Source organism: Alligator mississippiensis, chromosome 2, assembly GCF_030867095.1.
Source record: "Alligator mississippiensis isolate rAllMis1 chromosome 2, rAllMis1, whole genome shotgun sequence".
Classification (NCBI taxonomy): domain Eukaryota; kingdom Metazoa; phylum Chordata; order Crocodylia; family Alligatoridae; genus Alligator; species Alligator mississippiensis.
The window spans coordinates 291,210,332-291,227,040 of NC_081825.1; the positions used below are offsets into that span (position 1 = coordinate 291,210,332).

At 42.7% G+C, this 16,709-nt stretch overlaps 1 protein-coding gene across 3 annotated transcripts in view; it reads right to left on the reverse strand.

The window, feature by feature from the left end:
* The window catches only part of BRF1 (BRF1 RNA polymerase III transcription initiation factor subunit), a 257,854-nt gene that overhangs the window by 210,255 nt on the left and 30,890 nt on the right, over positions 1 to 16,709 (reverse strand). For all 3 annotated transcript variants that reach the window (XM_014598772.3, XM_019479954.2, XM_059723299.1), the window contains exon 2: positions 13,177 to 13,257. In XM_014598772.3, the coding sequence (XP_014454258.2) occupies positions 13,177 to 13,257 (81 nt within the window). The remainder of the gene's footprint in view (positions 1 to 13,176; positions 13,258 to 16,709) is intronic.

Consider the following 16,709-nt stretch of genomic DNA (forward strand, 5'->3'; position numbering starts at 1 on the left):
GTAGGTATATTCTCCCATATTCTTAATATAACATCAATTTTCATATGCAGTATCGTAGAATGGAGATGGTCACAAATGGCAGCCAAGCAATCCTTGTCAGTACTCTCAGCCAATGTCTGTAGGTGACAATCCTATCTCAACACATTACCCAGAGATTAAGGAAAAAGCAAGTTCCCTTACCCTTTGTTACAACTCCCTCAAACAACTGCAGAAGAAAACCTACACCAAAGCACGTTCTTAATACCGGAAGGAGGGACCTAGGGAGAGAGGAGAATTTTAAACCTATGTAGAAGAGCACAATCCGGTGACCTTTTCTATAAGACTGTTTGTTAAAAATCCATTACTGTGCATTACTTCAATGAACGTGCCATTTGGATACGAGGATCTCATTTTAATTCTGGTCATGCAGAACCCTGAAAAATGCCAATCAAAATGCATGCCTAGTTATGTCAGTAAATAGAGAAACACCTTGAGAGCCCATTAAAAGAACGAGTCTCTTTAGTGCTAGTTTTAGTCAATTTCTGTGGATAAGTGGGGAAAGCCCTTGACACAAAAACAGCCAATTTAGTAAATTCAGACATTCATTTGAATGCCTTGAATGCCTTCATTTATCATTTGTCTAAAGAGCAGTGTTTATGGCCTGTATGGAGGAAAAGGCACTTCTGAATTAGAGACAGTCAAGCCAAGGTTATTACGATGACTTTCTTTAGAATGGTTAAAAAGTTAAACAAAACGAATTAGCTATTTCAGAGTATACAGGATAAGTGATTATGCGTGAACAGCTGCTTTAGAACGAATGTCTGTCCTACTTCAGCAGGAATTTCATTTCTGTTCAAGATGAAGCGTCAGAAAGCATCTAATATCACAGTGCTGAAAGTCTTGATAGAGATCTTGAAATAGTAAAGAACTCCCTAGCTCATCAAAAACAAAACGCTGCGACATAAATCTTATTATAAGCAGGGATATATATTTCCCCTTGTGTTTTTCTTTTTAAATTGTGTGGATAAATTAGCACAGTTTGCACAGCTACAGAGTGCGTGTTGGGGGGACATACAGGTTTGAAATACTCCAAGCAGAGCATCCATCTGCTAATAACAGTCAATGAACAGAACAGTTTTAGAAAGCCTCCCACTCATTTTAAAGCGAGGCCAAAAGAACAGAGCAGAACACACCTTGTTCCCCTCTCACAGTCAAGGGCTTACAGCACCAAGACTGCGATATATAAATATAACGGTAAATAAAGAAATAAAGCACCCTCGGACTCGAATGACGAGTCAAGCTAAGATTCAAGCCTCTATGTCAATGACAGAACATGTATAATCTCTTCGGAGGATTCAGGCACACGATAAAAAAAAAAAAAATTAGATTTTACTCTGCAGGCTTGCCAACAGAAACAAGAAGAAAAAGTTTATTCAATCTGTGAGAAAGTGCTGCTGTTTGGGCATGCAACGTACTGCTCTCCTATCAAGATGTATCACTGAACAATGCTGCATTAACAGCAAAAATAAGCCTAAACCATAATCCTCACCATCCAAAAAACAAACAAACAAAAAAACAAAAACAAACAATTAGGCACTAAAAAAGCCTCAAATATTCAAGGACCAGAGCAAGGAAACTGGCTTTGCCCACTTGGGATCCAAAAAAAACCAAACTAGGGATCCAAATACAGACTGAGGAATGACAGGCTAGGAAGCAGTACTGCAGAGAAGGACCTGGGGGTTACAATGAATCTGAGCCAGCAATTTGGTATAAACACACATCCATGGGCATTCTCCAAGAGCTCAACGCACACGCCTAGCGAAGGAGACTCCAGAGTACATAAGGGCACATCTACACTTCAAAGTTTTGGTAGAGTTATACCAGATGTCCTCATTTTCCCCCTTCCTCCCGACTGTGGAGAGTTATTTTTATCCCAGCAAAGGGACTCTTAGCAGCAACTGCATCTACATTAGGGGTTTCATCAGTATAGCTCTACCTGGAGGTCACTCTATTCCTGTGTTAATGGCCTTTGCTATGCGTGTCTGTGGAGGGAAACCAAAAAATATTACCCACTGAAAGTCTCTTTCTGCTGGCAGGCTAAAACCTCTCAAGCTCATCTAGTAAAGTAATCCGATAGTGCGTTTTAAAAGTGTCAAGCGAGGCGTTCAGGTCTGCTGAAGATGAAGAACTTAAAAAGATTCCCCACATACATAATGATTACAAAGCTGCAGAGTCTTATGACACACCCCAAACACATTACAAAGATTTTTTTAATGGTCATTATGCCCACAACATACAGCCATGACACTGAATAAGTGTTCTTTCACTACTGTTTGTCCCCATAAGGCATTCAGATGCATTAGAAGAAATGTTATGATATGGCAATGATATTTCTGAATCATAATTCATTGCATAAAAAGGAGTAGGTGCACTGTAAATGTATAGTCATGTACAGCATATAATTTCCCAGGAGTTCACTGTTAACTGCTCTTTCAAGTACAGTTTCATCCAAGTCCGTTTACCATTAGCAGTTTGCCAACACACACGGCACACATCTTGCACTCTAGAGGGAAAATGCTATCAATTTACTAGGAGCCCTGTTAGACTTTAAAAACATGCTTTGTGGTTTAAAGTAGCATGCTTTACTACAAGAAAAAGGTACTGTATTCAGTTGGGCTATATCATGTAATGAGAGAGATGAAAGCACCGAAGAGAAAATAATTTACTGGGAAGTGTACTTTAGAAGGAATTATATGAGTGTGTTTAACGCCAATTTTTTCGTAACAAAAAACAATTCAAGCTAGAGACACACACGTAGAACTTCAGTTTATTATGGCAACCTAAAGCAAAACTATGTTTTAAACTCACCCAAGAAATCTTTCCTTTCAAAGCTAACAAGAGTTATTTCAGCAGCTTGTCATAAAAATGCAGATTGTGCCCATTGTTAAAAGGGAACACAGGGAGTCAGTTCCTTCTGGCATACTAAGTATGAAGAGAATCCAACCAATTAATAACCAAGCTTATCTCACTATGAATTGTATTGTACAAAGTGGTTGTTTCAAAGAAAAAAAAAGTTTTGCCCAGCAAAATAAACTCTCTTATACAAATAATCATGGTTATCTTGAGATAAATAATAGATCCCAATTCCCTATAAGCAGTTTTGAGGGCTCTAGAAGTGATATATGGTATTCTAGTCTAACTTATTATATAACCAAAATAGAAATTTCATAAGCCTATGGGAAAACGGTAACCGAGTCTAAAACTTCAGTGTTTATAAGCGAGAAATTTCACAATTGCACAGTAATTTAGAAGTCACTTTCCCTCATTTGCCTATCAAGATTTGTGTTTTCCTCGACACAACTGCTATCCTTACCTTTAGCCAGTTAACGAACTGAGAAAGGAAAGGGATTGTAGAAGAGTAAAAAGAATGAATTGTCAAATGTTCCCTTTAATTCATGGGCCAAAGCCTTGGACAGATTTTAATCATCATCATCATCCTCGATTTTTACAATAATTAGTCCAATCAACATTTAATCCAGGAAGAAAAAATTTGGTTTGCAAGAGTGCTTTCACAATAAGCAACTAGAAGGGAAAGGGCTGTAAACAGCCTTCCTTGAAAGTGAAAGAAGGAAAGTTGAATTTGTTAATAGGAAAAAGGGCAATTCAGCACAGAGGTCTTGGAGGGCAGTTTACCTGTTTCGTTGTTTTGAGTGATTGTTTCTATATGTACTAGAGACCAGAGTCACTAAGGCCTATATAGCTTCACTCCTCACCCTGCCTGCCACCAACACAGTAACATCCTGCTCACTCTCACTTGTGCTCAAGTCAGCAATTAGGAGCCCAAAGAGGTTCAGCATGGGATGCTGCACCCATGCACCACTGAGGCTCTGGAAGACACGGAGCCTAAATACATCCCTAAAGGGACAGTCTCTCTAGGTAGTCTTTTCAGTGCTTAACCACCCTCATAGTCAGAAAGTTCCTCCTAATCACCAACCTAAATTTCCTCTGCTGTCATTCCTGGAGGCCACTTCTCCCAGCCAGGTCACAGAGAAAAGGTCATCACCATCCTCCCTCTAATTGCTCTTTAGATATTTCAAGACTGTTATCAAATTCACCCTCAGCCTTCTCTTCTCCAGACTGAACACCCCTACCTCTTTCGGTCTTTCTTCGTAAGTCATGCTTCCCAGTCACCTTATCATTTTTGTTGCCCCACACTGGTCTCTTCCAATCTGTCCACACCCTTCTTGAAATGTGGGACCCAAAATTGGATGCAGTATTCCAGGTAAGACCTTACACCAGCTCTGAATAAAGAGAAGATTTGCAAATGACACTCCTGTTGCCACAAGCCAGTATGCTGTTGGGGTTTTTGGTTTTTGTTTGGTTTGGTTTTTGGGGGTTTGTTTGTTTTTGTTTCTTTGGGGGGGGGGGAAAGGGGCGGAGGTTGCAGTTAAGAGAGACTGTTGGCTCATATTCAGCTTATGGTCTACTATAGCTGCCAGATCCTTCTACGCAATACTGAAGCATAGCTAGACGTTCCCCAGTCTGTATTTGTACATGCAATTATTCCTTCTCAAGTGCAAGACTTTGCACTTGTCCGTGCTGAAACCCATCTGATTGATTGCAGATCATATTCTTGCCCTCCAGAGCATCTGAAACTCCAGACAGTGGTTTCATCCACAAAATTTACTCCATCCCATCACCTAAATCACTCATGTTAAACAATACTGGACCCAGGACAGGCCCCTGGGGGAACCTCACTTGATACCTCCTCCCACCTAGGTACTGAGCCACTGAGACTGCTCATCGAGCACCAAGTTCTAGCCAGTTATGTATCCCCCTTACACTAATTTAATCTAGTTTGTACTTCTTTTGCTTGTTAATTAGGATGTCGTGGGAGGCTGTGTCAAAAGCCCTGCCAAAATCGAGATGCATCACATCCACCGCTCACCCACATCCACAGAGCCCATCACCTTATTGGAGAATGCAATCAGGTTGGTCAAGCATGGCTTGCTCATGGTGAATCCATGCTGGCTGCTCCTGATTGACTTGTTCTCCTCCAAGTGCCTTAAAACAGTTTCCAGGAGGATCTGCTCCATGATCTTTCCAGATATTGTGTCAAACTGACTGGTCTGTAATACCCCAGATCCTCTTCCTTCCCTTTCTTAAAAGATGGGCACTGTATTTGCCCTTTTCCCTTTATTCAGGACCTCACCCAAACTCCATGAGTTCTCAAACAGGATAGCTAACAGCTGTGAAGTTACTTCAGCCAATTTCTTCAGTATCTCAGGGTGCAGGCCATTCAGCCGGGCTGACTGAAATCATCTAACTTCTCTAAGCAATCCCTAACCTGTGCCACTAGTACTCTAAGCCAACGTTTCTCAACCCGTAGGTTGCAACCCAGAAGTGGGTCACAAGAATATATGAAAAGGTCAGAAACAAATTTTAAAAATGGATTCTCCATTAAAGGAGAAAAACATGGCAAACCCTGGGTTTTCCTTTGCAGGCTGGCAGAGCTCCAGCCTGCGAGAGGCTGCGTGGGGCTCCCCCATGCCCCAAACACACATCCCCCTACACCCACCCCCTGCCCAACACACTGGGGGCAGGGGGCAGCAGATCGGGAGTGAGGGGCACCAGCAGGGCCAGAGGGCTGTTTTCTACTTATGCTATTTACTCCGTCGGGACTGGCCATCGATGTTTACAAATCGGTCCTGGCACAAAAAAGGTTGAGAACCAGTGCACTAAGCCTTTCCCACAAGAAAGGAAAGACGATGTAGCCACACCCTGCTGGATCCTGGAAAACAGTGAGAAAAGGATGACCAACCAAATATGAAAATGAGGAAATGATCACAAGGAAAGGAAGAAAACAAGGAGAGACCCATGACAGTCATAGGACTAGATTTCAAGAAGGATGCAGTCAGTAACAAAAACAACAGACCAAAGAGGCTGACACTGAAACAGAGGCTTTAATTTTTGACCAGAAGGATGAGTCTTTCAAAGCCTTAAGGAAGGTCTACTTCAGTGGAGTGCAGAAAGTAAGAGCCAAATTGTAGGAGATCCAGGATAGGCTTGAGAAGGAGAACTTCGAGGTGAGTTATCAACTGCACACCTGATGTTTTGAAGGTGGAAAAGAAAATGGCATGGGGTGGCAGTTGAAAGCAGAAAGGAGTTGAGTGAGCATGGAGGAGACCAGGGCCTGCACACACCTGAAAAGGAACAAGCTAGAAAAAGTGGAAGGGGATGAGAAAGGGGCTAAGGAGACTGGCCACCAGAAAGGGCTAGTCAAGGAAGTTAGAAACTGAGATCAAACAAGACAGTTTAAAGTCAGTGACAGCATACCACCTCACTTGTCTTGGCCCCTGCTATCTGCCAACTCACTGCTTTCTTTTTGTCAAATAAAAATGTCCTTTATTTCTATTCCTTTGTATCCATCTCTTTTGCAGTATAAGAGGCTATGAGTAATACTGATAAGAACCAGACCTCTTTATATGCACTTAAGATAAACCAGATATCAGTGAGGGCAATGCAGTAAGCTTTAAGATCCAAAAGAAGAGAAGGTGAAAGTGTTTTCAGCAAACATCTTCAAAGAGGGTTTTACATCTAGCCAGAGATGTACGAATTCCATTAGCTACATTTATATTCATAAAGGCAGTAAGCAAAACAATTATTGGTTTGAAGGCTTAAAAATACATGTTGATAGCCCGGAAGTTGCATTAAATATTAAGTTACACAGCTGCACTCTTCAAATTTCAATTTTAAACATGTTTAAGTATCTGTGGTTGAATTAATTTAGAAGTATGTGTCACAATTATGCTATTGACCTTTTGTCCCCTCTGCCCGTCCTTTCTGAACCACTGAAGACTCACTGGAAGCAGCAGTGCTCAGTTATAGTTGGAAGTAAATTGTCTTGAATCTGACATGAATATAGCAAGAACAGATTGTCTGCAAGGAAACGAGAATAAACCAGCTATTTAGAGAGATTATATAATCTAGTGTAGTGCTGCAAAATAAGATTTAAAGAGACAGAATCCAAAATTTTCGTACTGCAAGTACCTACAAATCCATGCAATACAACAGGGATTTCATGAAGCTCAGACAGTAGTCATAAAAATAGTTATTAAAAATAAATAAATAAACAAATAATGTTGGTCAACTGGTTCTTCCCAGCAGATTATCTGTGATTGGGTTTAATTAAGTAGTTTCCAATTAATATATCATGTTCTATTTATAGCTCTTGCTCCTTTTTACCAAATAGTGGCACCATTTCAGGGGGTACATTTTTTTCTGATGTCAAAGCCTTAAAACAAAGGCTGAAATGCAATTATTCTCACCTTACAGGATTTGCCTACTAATAAAATGTGTCACATCTGAATGGAATATACCTTTGAGGTGCCAAATACAAATACTTGTTGATTGTGTGAAATTGAATATCAAATCCAATAATACGGTAGAGTATATTCAAAATGAAAGAAAGACTGAACTGTGGATATGGACAAAGGCAATGAATATCAACTATCACAGATAAATAAAATAGCATAGGTAAGTAGGACTCAAATTTTTGTAACTAGAAATACTTCAGATAAACAAGCAAAAATAACATTTATTTCATGCCACGAAGTCAGAAAATATGAACCTCCATAAACTACTGCATTATAAAGTACAAGAAAACAAGCAGCTAAGGCATAAATGACATGGGAAGTTAATACTGCATACAATATACACTCCCCCAAACACGGGGACTTTAAGCTTCAGGGCTAAGACTGTCAGCACCTTTGTTTGGAGACTACATAAAACACTAAATAATAAAATAGAAAAATGATTGTTGGAAAGCCCAACACTATTAAACAGAAGATGTCTGGGATTATATTCCTTTACTCCAACAAAAATAGGGAGGAGAACACACAAAGCCACCAGTTAGCCTGTATAGGCGCTCAATAGAAAACTGCTTTTTACCCAGTCCAAAAAGAGCCTAAAATCACAACTCTTAAAAAGTAAATTGCCAGAGAATAACATCTCATATTCTGTGACTAAGTTAGCCACCACCAACTGCTCTATACAAAGTGATTACACATTGGATACCATGGGCCAAAAAGCATCCCTGTTCTAATGGTGCTGAAAACAGCAAAGATTAATTTGGCTCCGTTTTTTTTTCTCTTTTTTTCAATTTTTTTATAGCAGGCTGCCATCCTATTGCTGGACCTTTCCCCAGATTATGTCAAACACACAGGTTGCTGGCAAACAAGCTCGGCTTATTGACAGACATGCCAAGACTTCTCAGACCACACACAGCCCGTGTGGCTGCTCTGTAATGCAGCAGGTGACAAGTCCAGAAGTCCTTGGGTCCGACAACCTGTCTCTGCTCCCTATAAAGCGTTCTTTCATTTGGCAGCACCCCTTGCACAGCACAGTAGGAGACAGAAAATGAACTATTTGTCCTATTAACAAAGGCTGCATACATCCTTGAATTAAGAACTGTTAACATGTAGAACAAACATCTCTTCCAGAAGGAAGGTATCTGAAATACTTAAATAAATCAGTATTTCTTTATGAAGCCCAACAGCAACTTATTTCACCAGTTCATTTGCAGCTAGGTACACTTTGCAAACACAAGCCTTCTGGGATGAGCAAGCAACTAAGTAATTATACCATGTATAAATTATGATTATATTGGAGTATTTCATCTGATCAGATTAAAAATGCATTTTTCCCATCTTTGTTCACTGTAGTTTATAACAAACAGCCAAAGAGCAATATTTTTTTCAATGAACACTTGTTACATTTTTTGTTTAAAAAATACAAGGTAATGCAAATATTTTTGAAAATTGTACTGTAAGTGAAGATGCAATACTATTACTTTTTTAAAATAAAGCACAAGTTATAGTGGCAGGGAAAGATTTTATAGCTACGTAGCTCTATTTGTCTTTATTGATCTTGCAAAATTCAAAGTTTGATTAAAAACACTAGGCTCTCTCCTACTCAAACAGAAGCACAAAGATGGTCTCTACCACCCCAAAGAGCAGTATGTGCAACACAGACTCTTCTAGCAGTGACTACGGACTCAGCAAACAGTTGTGCACACCAGGGACCAGTTCTCAGACTTGCAGCAAGTAAGGTGCAGCCTTGCTATATGGAGATTAACAATTTTTTTTTAAACAAAAGGAAAATATCCACGATACAGGGAAGACAAAGAAAATGGATAACTACAGATGAATGCAGACTTAAAAACAAAAAACATTTCTGTTCTAGAAGTGTTTGAGAGAAGTGTTCAATTCAGGTAACTGATTACTAGGGCTGCGAGAAGCTTCAGTCCCCAATTTGATTCGGTGGAGATTCGGCCCGATTTGGTGGCCGAATCCGAATTGAGTCAAGAGACCCTTCAATCTCTCCAAATCGAATCAGAACCCTCCGAATCAATTTGGAGAGATTTCAGCAATTTGAACATAGACACAGCTTTAAATGTTTTTTCTACATACCTCAAGGTACCAGGTGGCTTGTGAACGCTGTGATGCTGGGGCAGATGGAGCATCCCACAGGAGTGCCCGGGGGGGTCATCCCCAGTGTGCTCAGCAGCAGACCACTTCCGGGTCCGCTGGGGAGCGCATGGGGGGCCCCCCGTCTTAGCAATTGGTGCCTCCTGGGTCGGGGGGGGGCACCTGGGGTCTCCCCACAGACAATCACCGAGCCAGCGATGCAGGGGACCTCAGCACGCTCAGCAGCGGACCCAGAAGCGGACTGAATTACTTTCGGTCCACTTCCGGGTTCACCACCAAGCACACAGGGGGCCTCCCTGCTCTCCTTTGGACACTCCATCTGCCGCAGCATTGCAGCGTTCACGAGCTATGCCTGGTACCTCGAGGTATGTAGAAAAAACATTTAAAAGATGCATCTGTGTCCAAATCGCCGATTCTCCGAATAGGTATCGACTCTTCAGATTCAGATTTGGCCGAATCAAATTGGGGACAGCGATCCAAATCAATTAATCGAATCGCTGTCCCCGATTTGGGCCAAATCTGATCCAAATCAAATATGGCTCATTTCGTACACCCTACTGATTACCAGGGATCCAGGTTTTTCATTCACCATGCAGAAACACAATAAGACCCAGATTTTCTTATTTTGGGCAGAAAAACCTGGATTTTCTCTTTTTAAGGAGAAAAACACAGGAATAAGGTATGCTTACCCTTGCAGGCTGGCAGAGTTCCAGCCTGCAAGGGGCTGCTTCAGGCTGGGGAGGGGGGGGAAGGACAGCAGTCAGGCAGGGGGCACCATGTCATGTGCCCACTCATACATGCACATGGCCACCAGACAACCTGGAGAGCAGCTCTCTGCAGGTAAGTCTGGCTGGGGGTGGGGGATGAAGGACCCTATAGCAAGGGAGGGAGTTGGGCAGGGCTGGGGCCCAGGACCGAAACGTGCAGCTGCAGGTCTCCTGACAGGAGCAGGATAGGGCTGTGGGTGGCTTGTCCAGGGGGCAGCAGTGGGAGAAGGGAGACTGGTTCTCGGCTGCTGCATGCACTCCTGGGGGCACATGGGGGACACATGTCCCCCAAATTTGTGCAGGCATAGAGGCGGGCTGCCCACTGCAGGCTTGGGCTCCCCACCCTGCTGCCCTGTTCCCATAGTGCCATTTCATTTTAATCACAGAAAAACGCAGTATGTGGGGTTTTTAAATCAAATAATTTGTTTTTGTTTTTTTTTAAATCGGCAAATATGCCATTTTTAAACAGAGAAAACCAGGATCCCTGATTATATGATACAAGTATTGAAGCCTGCTGGCAGCACAAAATGGGGAAGATTGTACTGTATAATCAGAGATTCACACATGCAGCCAAAACCACCCAACTCTTAGGACAAAGGATGCTCAGAATTATCCTCAAGCAAACCTGCCTCCACTTCAGATATTGCACTGCCAAATTCCAGAAGGCTACATCCACTTCAGCACAGCATATGGCCTTACAGTGTGACTGGAAAACAGAGGAGACCAGAAGAGAAAAGAATATTGTGTTTACCTGAATCCAAGACTACTTTGAATTTAAAGACACCCCCTCCCCCCAGTTATTAGAGTCTGTAAATGGAAATTATAAATGTTATAAGTTTCAGAAGGTCATCTGAAATTGGTCCCCCAATCTGCTGTGGCTTGGAAAGCAGTGGTGGGGGGCAAGGGGCCACATACCTGCCCCTTGCTCCCCTACCATGCAACCCCCCTGCCATAATACATTTTTCTGCCCCCCCTTCCCATCCCCTGCTCACTTGCCCCTGTACCCCCCCCCCCCACTCTGCCTCCTTCATCCCTGCAGCCTGTCCCCACCACTGCTCCCCCCTAAAGCCTGCCCCTCTTGCTCCCTGCCCGGCCCCCTCTTTACCTTCTGCTGAAACTCTGTTCTCTTCTGGGGCAGCCAGCAGCAGCAGCCCCAGCTCAGGAGAAGCGACAGCAACTCCCAGCCATGCCAGGTAGGGGCTGGAAAAACCAGAGCCAAATCAGAAGGTAAGTGGGGGGAACAGTTGGGTAGCAGGGGAGCAGAAGGTGGGAGGGCAGGCTACAGGAAGTATGGGGAGTGGGAGGCTGCAGGTCCCTCCCCACCCCCGCACACACCCCTCTCGCTGTCTCCCCCATACCTGCCCCCCCACCCCTCCCCCCATGACCCACCTCCTCTAACAAACAAGCCTCTATAGCCCAGGGCAGGTGGTACTGCAGCTCCAGCTTCCGCCCTAAGTGCAGGGCCAAAACCAGAACTGAGCTGCCACCTGCTCTGGGCTTTATTTAAATCCAAAACAAGGGCTTTTTCCTCCTATGCTGACTGGGAGGGGGACGGGACTCGTATTGGATTCATGTAAGCATGGTAGTTGATTTATGCATAGTCAGGGTATTTTTTCCTCCAGCTTCTTACTTTCCTGACGTTTAAGTTGTAAGGAAGCAGTTCGTCTTCCTGGCCTAATGACTACTATATTTTTTAAAAAGCTAAACTGAAATTCAGGTCTGTACAACGTTCATTCTTTCATCCTATTATACACTTCGCTGACAGAAAAAGGAAAAAAGAATCTTATTAGCAGAACCTTAGAAGTCTCACGTGCCAACAGCTTTGGACCGAATTCAAGGCAGGAGCTCACACCATGCCATGACCTTTCTCCACAGATAGCAGATAGCCTAACTGACACCAAGAGGACTATCTAAAGTGCACAACACTATCCAGTATGAAGAAAGGTAGCACAATAATCTGGCTCCACGTCAATTATGCTACAATTATTTAAGTATGCCTAACTATCTCCTCCTTGCTATTCACAGGCAGGCACAATTCTGACAGCCAACATTTCACCTTCTCGAGTTGTATGCAAAAGCCTCTACTTGAGGGAAAAATTATTTTGAAATCCTCCAAAGGAAATGAGAATGACAGATAAGATATCAATGGAAGCCCATCTACATCTTAATCACATGCCATCTTTTGACAATCTAATGTGACAAAATCAATCAGCTCTCATCTCACAAATGCATCAGGCAGCAGTGATGATTAGCCAAGTGACAACCTGTGCCTATGGATATAAGCAACAGCAAATGAAAATGGAAGCATATCCAATTTCTAAAATAAAAGACTCTTTTCGTTGATTAAAAAATTGGATCGTGCAAACTACATTAAAATGTATACCATATCAGCATTGCCTTTTTAAGCTTGTGCACCTTTTCCCTGAGGTCTGTTTATATCTCTTTGAAAGCTAGGAATTCTCCCCCCACCACTGCCTCTTACCATCACACATTTTGCTAGCATAAACAAGTTGGCATAATCTTATTTTACCGCTGTCTGAAAACAAAAGCATAGGAACACTTATTCTTGAACATAACACACAGACAAAGCATTTCAAGGACATTACAACCGGATAAAGTAAAAAGCCATGGGAGGTTACTGGATCATAAAAAGGTATAGTGGACATGTCAACCTTGAAAAAACCCTTTTAAGCGACGATAGTACTGTCAGGTGCCATTACCATTCATCAGACAGCTATCTGACCTCATAAGGCAGATTTATAAGAATCCAGCAAGAGTACAATGTAAAATCAGCAATTGGCAGAATTACAGGCTTGCCAACTCCATGGTAAATAGTACTGCAAGGGGTTGAGGCCACATTCAAAACTAAAATTTAAACATAAGCCATCACATTTTGAAAGAACTTAAAACCATGCATCAACAAAACTTGAGTCTGCAAGTACCGTTCTGTAGAGTCTGTGCTCGCGATTCCTTTCCCAAATTGGCATGAAATCCTCCTCCTATCAACGGTGTTTTACCCGGACCTATTAAGAGAGAAAAAAAAAGCACAGAGCTGTCAAATATAGTAAAATCTTATGAAAGCATTGAAAAAAAAAAAAAAAAAAAAAAAAAGCTCCACACCTTACATTGTAGCCCACTTTTATTCAATACTTTTATGATTTAAAACAGGACAAATTAGTCTGGGTTAGGAGGTAGATGACAGCTGCCTGGCACAAAGAACAGACCCAAGCAGTTTATACATTCCTTGGAAAACCAGCAGGGAGACTGACTTTCCCAGGTCACGATTTCACACCTGGTCTGCTACAAATGTAGTGGAAAAATGTGCTGTTCCTTCCTGTAGGCAGAACATTACATCCCAATCCAACCCTAACTTGTAAAATCCTTTTCAAAGGAAGCCACGCAACAAACTGCTTGGCTTTTATTTTTTGTCTGGAGAATGTTCTGTATGGAAATACAATAACTAAAACATGGTTGCGGTGCTCCCAAGTGACTGCACTCCAGGTAACATATACAAAGCTGCCCGTTAAAATAGCTGCAGTTTGAAGTCAGACAGCTCTCCTGCAGATGGGTTAGGATGTCCGGAACGACTGCATCCCTGCTATGCTAGTTTAAAGATGAAAATAACTCTCAGGAGAAAGCTTCATACTTCCTGCCACTCCTGCCTTTCTAAATTAGCATAAAGCAGTGGTCACCAACCAGTGGATCTCAATCCACCAGCAGATCTCGGAGCCTCTTGGAATTGATTCGAGGTTGGGGCGAGGGGCTGACTGCTTGTGTCCACGCGTGCACACATGCCCCAGCCCAGCAGGTCAGTCCCTGGGGGAGGAAAGGCGTGGGGGTGAGATCGAGGCCTCCTGTGGTGAGGAACAGTGCCGCAGAGGCAGGAGCAGGGGTAAGTTGAGTGGGACCCCGGCCAGGTGGGACTTACCTGCTGGGGAGGTGCGCCCTCCAAAAATGTTTTCTTCCTCTGCCTTGATCTACCCCCCTACCTCCCCATGAACTTACCTCCTGGGCACAAGAGGGAGGGGAGGAGGGGGCAGCAGCGGCACACAGTAGATCTTGGGTTGCTTTTAAATGCCAAACGGTGATCTCCTACTTAAAAAGGTTGGAGACCACTGGCATAAAGTAAGGGCAGGTTCTCCCACTTGGTTCCTACCTAATCAGCAGCATCAACACTGATGCCACCCTGGCCCTCTGGCAGACAACAGAAATAAGGAAAGTCAGAAAGTCAGGACTGCAGAAGTGAATGCTGAACCGAACTAACAATCGTGAAGAACCTTCCCCAAAAGTAGATTTTAGATATGAGAACATGCCAATTTGAGAAGCAAAATGCTAAATCCTTCAGCGCTGAAATAATTAAGTACTGTACTGTTCTGATTATAAGTGAACCCTGTATTAGACAGCATTACATTTTCGGAAAAACAGCTTTTTCCATGAATACGAGCCCATGACAGCAGATAAAAAACTTGGAACTGCTACTGCCCTTTCAGATGCCCCTCTGGAGAATTAAGCAACAAGGAAAGGACCCAATGGCACTACAAATATTGCAAGTACAAAAGCCCAAACTTGTTCAGGGCCAAATTACAGGCCAACCTCAGGTATAAGTCAAGTGCAATTGTTAAGTTTCTTTTGGAGGAAGGGGAAAAAAAAAAAAAAAGACAGACTTAATTACTATATTCAAAACAGTACAGTAGTTAATTATTTGCAGGATACTCTGAACCCCAGCAGTTCTCTTTCTGGTAAGAAAAAAGGTGACATTTGTCCCCTGTTGTGTCCTCCTTCTTCCCAAGTCACAAAAAAATCCTTCCATCTGAATAGACCTGTACAAGATACTTTCTGGAACCAAATGCCATTCCTGAGTTGGGCTTTAGTGCACGCGTGGATACAAGTACATAAAGGAGGGAAGTATCATTTCAAAGGAGTTCAAGACATGAAGAGTACTGTATTTCTCCAATTAATAAACCCAAACTGTTCCAGCCATCTGGCAAGGTTGCACTGTACTAGGCCTTCTAGACTAGCCCCCTCCTTCCAAGTATTTAATTTTAAATAACTTTGAGAGAGGTATAAAACAGCCAAAACAACAGAACGATTTTGCACATTCTTGTGAAATCTTTGTGGAGATCAACCTCCCATGGTTGATTTTGCAGAACAGGGTATGGAGCCCTTTGAATCCGGCTGGGTTTTCAATGCTCTCCCCTCACTGTAGGGGTGTGCCAACTTCAGCTACCATTCATTCACAGCTCTCTTCAGCCAAAGGGGAGGAAAAAAAGAGATAAAATAAAAACACCCCACAAAAACCCAGAGGTTTTAGATGTGGAGGCTCCCCAGCTTAACTACGACAGATCAGGATCCTGGTAATAAAACCAGAGCAGTCACCGTGGACTTCAGACACCTAACGTGTCTATAGCTTCGCAGAGGTTTAACCAGAGGTTCCCAAACTTGTTCTTACCATGTACCCCCTTCCAGAGGTACCAGCAGCCTGTGTACCTCTACCAACATATAATAATAATTGATATTTAAGGGGTTAAAATAATTTAAATTAAATCTGCCAGTACACAATTTCTCCAGCATATGTCTTGTGTACGTGTACCATAGTTTGGGAACTGATGCGGAAGATAAAAATCCATTTCTTTTTCATTCTCACATACCTAAAATAGTCAGATCGCTACACTGGCCAAGACAAACTAATTAGCTACACACAGCTTTCCAACACTGTCTGCATAACATTGCTGTAGCATTTCAGAGGAACAATCGCTAACCTGCGTTTCAAGATTGGCTCATCAGGTCAACGTATGTGACTAAGAAGAAAACAGAAGAATGGTAAAAGAAGGGAGAAAGAAGATCTAAGACACCAGTAATACAAATAGTGACACACCTGTTAAATCAATCAGGTGAGTAGTTGAGATCACCAGAACAACTCCAATGAGTAAAGTTTAAGAACATACGCAAGTGTCTGAGATTGCATAAGAGCCAAGAAGAGTTGAAATTTGATTTAAATTCATTTGACCAAATGACAGTCAATGAAAAATGCTGATGTCGACAGACAAAATGTTTATGCCAATGTGATCTGCATTACACCAAAGTAAAAAAAGCAAACAGCAGGGAGATTACAGAAAAAGTCTAAACTGAGGTAATTTAGTTAGGAACCCACTGCAGAGACATGGCAGACGGTCACCCTCCAGAGCCAGGGCTACTTGTGCTACCTCAGTGTCAGCTCCCCAGGTACAGCTGGGGAACAGGTATGAGGCCCTGGCAGCCGTGGAGGAGGAGGTAGGAGGGGATGCCTCCAAGGGAGCCGATGCCACTCCAAGCATGGCACAAGCTAAGAGCTACCAGGACACGGAGAGGAAGAGATGCCGGGTCCTTGCCATCGGTGATTCCATCCTAAGAGGAACGGAAGGGCCCATCTGTCGCTCTGACCCCATAGCACGTGAGGTTTGTTGCCTGCCTGGAGCTCGGATCAGGACATCACAGA